Genomic DNA, 8,866 nt, shown 5'->3' with positions numbered 1-8,866 from the left:
ATATATATATAATATATATATTATATATATATTATATATATATGTGTATATATATATAATATATATATATATAGAGAGAGAGAGAAAGAGAGAGAAAGAGAGAGAGAGAGAGAGAGAGAGAGAGAGAGAGAGAGAAAGAGAGGGAGAGAGAGAGAGAGAAAGCGAGAGAAAGAGAGGGAGAGAGAGAGAGAGAGAAAGAAGAAAAGAGATACATTCAAATGTCATTTATGCTAAGTGCAACAGACTGAAAAATTCCAGCACTTTTAGAAGTTCATAAATTATACTGTTAATACACAAGTTTGAGGTTCAACCATCCTGTAATATATGTATATTTAAAAGTTCGTACACGGCGCGTGTAATGATTGCGGTGTACGCATGCTTAAGTGTAATTAATTCAAGTGAAAAAAAGGAAAAAAAGAGAAAAAATGGAAAAAGAAAGAAGGAAGAACAGATAAAAGACAAATAGACTTAAATAACGAAGACTCACAGCTGCCACAACCGCTCCGCCGCTCAAAATTCCATATCCGGTTATTCATTTATAAAAATATTTTCAGCAGTAATAACGTTTCCATGGCAATAATGTAAACAATAACGCATCTGCACTATAGTTATAGACAAAATGTTTATGTAATACTGCAACGGAATTGCATTTGTACAATTGAAAGTTCCTAAAGAAGTGTGAGTTTGAAATTCTGCAACTTGTATTCCAAATTTCGAACATACGAATACCACTTGTAGAAGCACTCGTTTATTCATTATATAAAAGTTACTGTTGATTTAACCACTTAAATGCCTTAGAGAAAAAAAGAAAAAGAAAAAAGAGCGAACTTCTGTTGTAGTTTTGTGTAATTAATGAACAGATTTAATACAAAAACAAGTTACCATGGTAACAATGTTACTGCGAAATGTTGACTTTCCGCTACTACCAGAACAGACATATTTCGTATTCAATGCTCGCGTATAGTGTGACATACTGTATTGCAATTTATTTAAATATCTATTTGTTACGTAAATATTTATATATTATCGAAAACTAATATATTGGTTTTGATGTATACATGATACACTAGTAAAGATAAAAAGATAGTGTAAAAAGTAAGTGTTAAAGTGACTTGTTGGCCGCTCACCGAAAAACTTCAAACTACCCAAGTGTTCACAGGCCATACTAGCTGGCATTACAATTTTATCTATATTTACTACAGTGAATATACACACATGGTCGAAATGTTAGAAAATTTCTTCTGCGAATTTGATATTACATTTCAACTATGCATACACAGAAACAAACGCAAATAATTATATATACGGTATATGATTATACTATCCGCAATTGTATTGTATCATAACGAAGCGTGTACTCGGAGAAAATAATTTATGAACCATTTTTTCTGTACGTATCGAATGATGAATTTTCGATGTTGAAGCGAGAATCTGTCTACAGAGTTATTCGAATGCTGATCATCGTATTTAACGTTTACGGACTTTTCTGTAGTAGAAAATATCAAAACGCAATATGTAAACAGTGTTGATGTTATGTTACATCATTCTGTCGAGTTTACAAAGTAAGAAATTAGCATTTAATTCATAACTGTAAAAAACCACAATTACGTCGTAGTGACGTCACAGTGTATTATCATATCTATATAATGTACTATAATTTTTTATGCGTTTTTTGATAATGAAGAACATTATACAAGATCGTGATCGTTTTGGAATGTATTAGGAAGTTTACATAAAATAATGTCAAATTTCATTGTTTATATAAAATAAGAAACTTTGTAGGTAGATTCTACAAAATGTGCTTTGCAACAACCGATCTTGGTGCTCGATACTCATTAATTTGATTCGATTCTAAGCGGCCTGAATACCATAATGAATTTTTGTACCTTAAAAGGATATCGATTATCGTAGCACATAGTGCTCTATTTAAATCTTGTACATTATGTTCTTTCGTAACTATTGAAAACGATTACGAAACGAATTTAGCAGAAATTTAAGATTTATTTTTCATAATATTATTTTCAATGTAATAATAAGAATAATAACAAAGAAGTGTATTATGGTTACCCACGAGGCACAAAATATATATTAGTTAAGCGCTTAAAAGAAACAAGAAAAGAAGTAACATCGAATGATGTGTAAACGAAATACTAGCCATTGGCCGGATCAAGTGATAAATGGTTTAATGCTTCCAATTAAAAGAAATATAGATTCTTCAATTGACTTATTGCTATTACATGGTTTGTAATCCTTTAAATCATATTTACGAATAAATATAATGATTTGTGACACTTCTGTCATGTGTTACGAACTTACTCCTTGCAAAAAGGGGATAAGAAATTTTGGCAATTTGAATTTGGCGCCATTTGAATACTTCATGAGTAACAGTTATAGCATTAATTTAGCTACTATTTTATCGTAATACTATTGCAACTATTAACATTTAGATGAAGTGCAGTTATAGCAGTACCCACTGATAAGTTGAAAGTGATAATAGCTAGATGCAAACAACTAATTGCGTTCAAGGGAAATTTGACTACATACGACGCGTATCATACTAATGTTCGATTGCATGTACATACGTGTATGCAACAAGAATGGAGAACTAGCGTCATTCGCGTGGGTGCGACCGTGCGTGATCGAGGATTCACGGACGACCAAACGAATCGCAGATGATCCAGCTCAATCGTTGCAACATGTGAATGCGTATATGGCATTGCCTTGAAACGCGCATCCTTCCGTTCCCGGCGAACCATGACGGTCCGAAGACGTGAACATGCGACATACAAACGCGCGCTCGAGATCGATGGTGTACATACGTTGCAATTCTAGGCGTTGAGCATTCGCATCGATGTTGGTCTCGAGAATCGATCGTTACGAAAAAGTTGTGTTTGTGATCTTGGCGAAATGTTCGAAGTGCCGTTAAACGTAACAGTTGATAACGAAAATTTACTACGATCTTATTCGAGTGTGGATCTTGTTTAAATTTAGAAATAAAATTTGAATTTAAATTTTTTAAAGCAAAGTTGGGCTATAGAAGGTGGAGTATATATATATGAATTGAATTTAGTGTATAAAGTGTGAAATAAAAGTTTTGATTTGGTGTAAGAAGGTGTCTATTACCGCTCGAGTCAGCATGCATTATCCGAATTAAAGGTCTGTGCTTTCTCTATATTTATATTTGACTTGGATTATGGCTTTAATGAAAAAAAGAAGAATCGGATGCCTAATAAAATAAATTTATTGCGGAGAGAGATTTCAATCGCGTAGAATTTTTTTTAATTGCACAAAGTATATGGTGGTTTTAAGTATCAATAGCCTATTTATTCAAATTATTTTTTATTTATCTTATTATCTTTTACTTTTTCTTCGCGTAATTGCAGCTTGTAAAATTGGAAAAGAGCGGTGTTTTTTTAATTGCGTCATAAATAAATATATGAATTATACTTAAGCTGATCATAAAATTACAAAGAAACAACGATGATTCATCGCGATAATTTGAATACAGGTTCGCGGTCATCTCGAATCGGTTGATCGAGTGCCAGCATCGAGAACAACGTCAGTGCCGCGGCTCACTTCCGGTCTTCTACGCCGGTAAAACGAAATTCTAACCGAACGAACGACTATCTCGAAACTTTTCAACGAGTCTTCCAATAATTCAAAGGGGTTATTCAAATTCGAAGTAATTTGTTTTCGTCTTACTTTGTGATGTATTATAATACAGGTTAGTAAAAACTTACGACTAATTAAACCCAATTTATCAGTTCTCATTAATTGCATTATTTATGACAAATATTGGTTATATGTTTGTATTAGAAACAGAATTAATCGTGGAATTTTAAAATTTTTAAATTTAACTGCACAGATTATAGATATCCGTTTGAACATTTTCTAAATGTTATTTTTTATTTAATGTCACTGCTATAAGAGAAGTTGACTACGAAAGGAAATTATAATAAAGATGTATATATTGAAATATGTATTCTGGTGCAGAAGCTCGTTGATTTCTTCAGCCGTTGTAATCGAATAATTGCCCTCCAAGATGGTACGTGTTGCACGCTTGTCCCACACGAAGGAAGATACGATAAAGGTAAGTTTATTAACGGGAACGGGAATAAAATGAAAATACTTGGATAATATAAAATGAAGGACAGCCTAGCGTAAACGATGTTTGTCTAAGCATGGTGAATACATTTACATGATGCCGTGTTAGTCACAGATATTTTAGATACAAACGGAAACCGAACCTAAATCAAAACGTGTCGCATACTTTCGATTCCATTTTTAGTTAAGATTAATAAAATTTAAAAATAAATTAAAATTAATCAATGAATATTGGCTAATCTTAAAATATAAGATGTGCTAATAATATTATTAAGTTTATTGTAATAAATAATAAATTATAAAATATTATTCTCATGAAATATAATTTAAGATGAGTACAGTTAAACAATTGAAAATATTGATTATTGTAAATATAAAAAAGAAACTTGAATATAAGAGAGAGATATACCTCTGGTGTTACAAAACATGTGGGCATAACTTCAGGAAAAATTGAATTCGGTACACAAGATTAAGAAAATATGAAACATATGATTTTATTATACCTATTTTTATTTTCTAGTAACTTTTAGGATAAATCAAAGTGCTTATTTAATTATTGAAATTAACTATAAACCCTATTTTGCAAAGTGCTTGAATTAATTTAATACGTTTTTTTCCGATGACAACAATATGTTTAGGTAATTTTTAACACATATTTATTTGGTATTTTTTAATTTTTAGTTATGTTGATACCCGAAATTTTTACGATACATCAGACGATAATGTTGAGTTTGCAGCATTCTACGATGCTATGACGTTTAGTAGCTTGTATTCTAGTTGAGGGTGCTCATTTCAAACAATTTCTATAAAGGTAAGTAAATAACTGGCACAATAAAAAAGATGAATTTTATTTCTTAATTCCGTGTACCGAATGCAATTTTGAATTTATGTTTATCTGTTATAAAACACCTGCTACATTTTCAGATATGTATTTCTTCATTGGTATCTCGGTTCATCATTTTTTAAACCTTATCAAAAGAGTCCAATTCTGTTGCTAGTAGTGCTGCCATGGGTTTTACTGATGTCTATGCATAATGCAAAATTACTATTGTCGCTAACTATAGATATCACAGTCTACAATCTTGTATCGCTATTAATTTACCATGTAATATGCATTGAATTGTTTAATAACAAACAATGCATAATTTGGATCAAAAAAATTGTTTAATTTTGCATTCTTCGACATTATTGGTCCAGTTTCAGTTCCTAAGAAATCTTTTATAATTTCTCAAGAATTATTGAATTATAGTGGTTTTGTTTCGATAGCTATCGTCAGTAGACAATACGCACTGTACGTCTACTTCAGTGAAAAAATTCTTACTGGCGCGAACAGAGCGCAAGCTAATTCTAAGAAAGCACTATCTGAGCTACTTTGGGTTCGCGGGCACCACAACAGAGAAGACATGAAGATTCCTAAATTCCTATAATATCGACTAACTCGTTCACGTCACGTATTCAAGATCTTTTTTTATTACTATAGAAGATTATTTATCTGGACACGCTTTTAGCTAAAGGAAAATATAAATAAGGTATTCAGTATCACAATTTTTGATATAGGCTATAAGTAACTTCCTCAATACTCATATGAGAATAAACAAAAGTTCATAAATTTAAAATTCGAATACTCGATTCTGTTTAATAAGCAGACATTTTACTGTTATTATTTGTCAATTGTAAGTAGTAAGATTTATTCGTTTCCTACATCTCATACGTTCCTGATCTTCAGTAATCTCTATTCATACTCTTCACAGCGACCTCCGACGACGCTTTCTAGTTGCGATCGTACACGCGCTCAGAACCAGGTACCATCGTGGACGTCCGCGTTCGACAATTTTCGGATCCACCCTAAAAGCGTGTTTCGTCGACACATCCGAGGATGACTCTTGTCGGATATTTCAGTCCACTGTTAGCGCGGTGCAGCGCGCATTAATACGTATGTAAGCTCGTATCGTGTGGCTGTATATTCGCTGGTTCGTTTCGCTCGTTCGCTCGTGGCCGTGCCGTCTATTATTAGTCGACAGTCATCAGAGTCGGTTGTAACGCGCGGCCGAGCGACAACGCGGAAAAAGCTGGAAGAAAATTCGGTGAGAAAACGGAAAAATCTCGCGAGATTTTTGTGTGGCACGTGCGACTGATAGACAGTCTGTCATTACTGTTCGTGTTACTGAGCACTTCACCGTTCTCGCTGTCACTGCCACCCTTCCGCGACTAGGATTTCTATCCGACGCTCTCTCGACGCCCTTGGAAATGATGATTTTCACACATTTTCCACTGTGAGTCTCCCCTGTTTGTTTCGGTACTGCGCTTTTTGCCTACTGAAACATTACGAACAAGCGTAGCCTCTTTGTTGCGACCACGTTTTTTTGAATACACATCTCTTGAGAAATAAGAACTACCGCTAAGCGTTCCTAGAGGTTGTGGTATTTATCTTTTGCGTGAAAAGCATATTTTTCTTTTACCAATTTTATTATATTAACCCGCGTATTAATGTAATACGCTGATAATGTTGTATGTCGAATCTTGTATTTATTTGTGTGGATCTTGTGAGTTAAATCTGTGAAAGGTTATTAAAACGAGTTCAGTTGTCTTTAATTTTCGCCGATAGTATAGATCGATATAACGATACATATGTGTGATGGTTAGGTTTAGGAAAATTTTAATGTAAAATACGGCTATCCTTCTATTATTAGTGAAATTAATTTAGAACGTTCTATACAGCTATCTATAAACAATTAGTTGACGCATTTTGAATAACGCTTACTTGAAATTAATTTGTTATTTAATCTTACAGATGAAGGATGCGGTTCCACAGAAAGGAAATAATAATAATAATAGTACCAATAACAATAATAATAATAACAACAATAATAACGTAACTACATTAAAAAGCAAGCCCTCCTTGGAAATATATCGACCACCAGGTTCAAATTTTATATTTCTTATTATTATACGATTGTTGCAACTTTATTTTATCTTTAAGATTAATTATTAAAATTTAATATTTTTATTTAGGAGGAAGAACGGAAGGAACCACGGCGAGTACTACTAATCCGCGATTAAACGTACATGCCAAGGAGTTCACTATGAAGCAGAACGATTCGCATCCTTCTAAGTGAGTATAAACTACTTACGAAATAGTTAAGACTTAGTCGATGTATCGAGTATGCTTGAAAGAACGTCTAGAAAGCTAACACAGAATTCCCATTAGCAAAATTGTTGTAAAGGAAATTTTCAGAGTTCGAAACCTTAAAAGTAGATTTTATTTTAATGTATTAAATAATAGATCATTAGTTTATAAATATTTTATTTTTAAATATAAATATTTTGTCTAAAAATTAAGAACACGTACATTTTTATGTTTAAGAAAGTTCAATTTTTATTTAAATGCGACATATTCAAAGCAAAACACCTTTTTAGTAGAAGTAGAAGGTTCTGAAAGTAATTCTGAATCCAGATTCATTTATCGAAGTATCTTGTTCAATCTGGATGTTATAGATTAGTATTCGGGTCGTTCAAAGTGATAGATAGAATGCGAGATTATGTGAGCATGTTGCAATGATGCTTTAATAATTTCTTAATCCTTACAACATTAAAAGGTATTATAGCAGGAAGATAAACAAGCGTTGGATTAATACGATATGTTCTCTTATTATGACTTATGCGTGCTTAATCAAAGAGAAAATAATTTCAATTTAACATTTTACTTTTCATTTAAGTGATCGCTACTTAATGATCTTGATTTAGATCTCGGACGAATGCTTCAGAGCGATCTCCGTATTATTTGCAACATAGCAAGTCAAGTGGCAACGTGTATCGGTATCTTTATGCCCAGCAGCAACAACAGATACAACATACCCTTCAACAGCAACATCATCAAACATCTCGTCACTCTCAGAGTGGTCATCATTCGACAGGCTCTGCATTGCGACAGTCACACCCACTTGATACCTCGGCATCAAGCGGAAATATATTACATGTAACTGTCGATTTTTAAAATATCAATTTTCAATTGATAGAATAGTGATAAGATGGAAAACATTGAAATTTTTTGTTTTAGTTAGAATAAATCTAAATATTTTTCATAAAAAGAAAATATTAAAACAGTAATATTTATAAGAGAAAAGTCATATTAAGAAAATAAATATGCAAATTGGATACTAATAACTATAACAGGTAAAGAAGAAAATAGGAACATAGATATAATGAATAATTTACATTCACTTTATTCGATACTATAATGCGAACGCTTTAATCGATTTGAAAACTGAAGAACCTTTGTAGAATGGAATGCAAATGTGCGTAGGATGAACGTGAAAGTATCGCATACTAAATACATTTTGTGATCCAGGGTTCGGGTAGGGTCCATTTCAACGTGGATCAAAACGATGTCAAAGTAAATGCAGCTAAACCTGGCAGGCTCACAAAATCGTTATCCTTTGTCTCCACTTATGGGCTAAAACGATCGAAAAGCTTAAATGCTGCCGATGTATTGACTCCGAAGACGATAAATATTTCAGACGCGTCAGAATTAGGAAAATTTCCACCAATAATTCAGGATACGCTTCTTAGAGCTATTGAAGGTAATAAAAATCAAAAGTAATAACTATATATATTAAATAATTAGTTATTATGACTTGAAAAGAATTATTATTTATTAAGTGTAATTCTTTTTCTACATAGATCCAAATCTATTGAATGCTCGAACTTTAATGCAGCTCGTGCGGCATATATTGGAAAGGGTCGTTGAGAATCGAAAGCATGC

General features: G+C 32.6%; 1 protein-coding gene across 1 annotated transcript in view; it reads left to right on the top strand.

Moving 5' to 3' along the window:
• The first annotated feature begins 161 nt into the window (after positions 1-161).
• The window catches only part of LOC108545353 (nuclear transcription factor Y subunit alpha), an 11,459-nt gene continuing 2,754 nt past the window's right edge, over positions 162-8,866 (top strand). Inside the window, exons 1-8 of the mRNA XM_017896913.1 lie at positions 162-3,156; positions 3,509-3,724; positions 3,994-4,090; positions 6,896-7,025; positions 7,117-7,216; positions 7,849-8,080; positions 8,453-8,684; positions 8,785-8,866. Of these exons, the coding sequence (XP_017752402.1) occupies positions 4,043-4,090; positions 6,896-7,025; positions 7,117-7,216; positions 7,849-8,080; positions 8,453-8,684; positions 8,785-8,866 (824 nt within the window). The 5' untranslated portion in view covers positions 162-3,156; positions 3,509-3,724; positions 3,994-4,042. The remainder of the gene's footprint in view (positions 3,157-3,508; positions 3,725-3,993; positions 4,091-6,895; positions 7,026-7,116; positions 7,217-7,848; positions 8,081-8,452; positions 8,685-8,784) is intronic.

Source organism: Eufriesea mexicana, unplaced genomic scaffold (assembly GCF_001483705.2).
Source record: "Eufriesea mexicana isolate 0111107269 unplaced genomic scaffold, ASM148370v2 scaffold395, whole genome shotgun sequence".
NCBI lineage: Eukaryota > Metazoa > Arthropoda > Insecta > Hymenoptera > Apidae > Eufriesea > Eufriesea mexicana.
The sequence above is the reverse complement of the archived record's forward strand: the minus strand, read 5'-3'. Positions and strand labels throughout refer to the sequence as shown.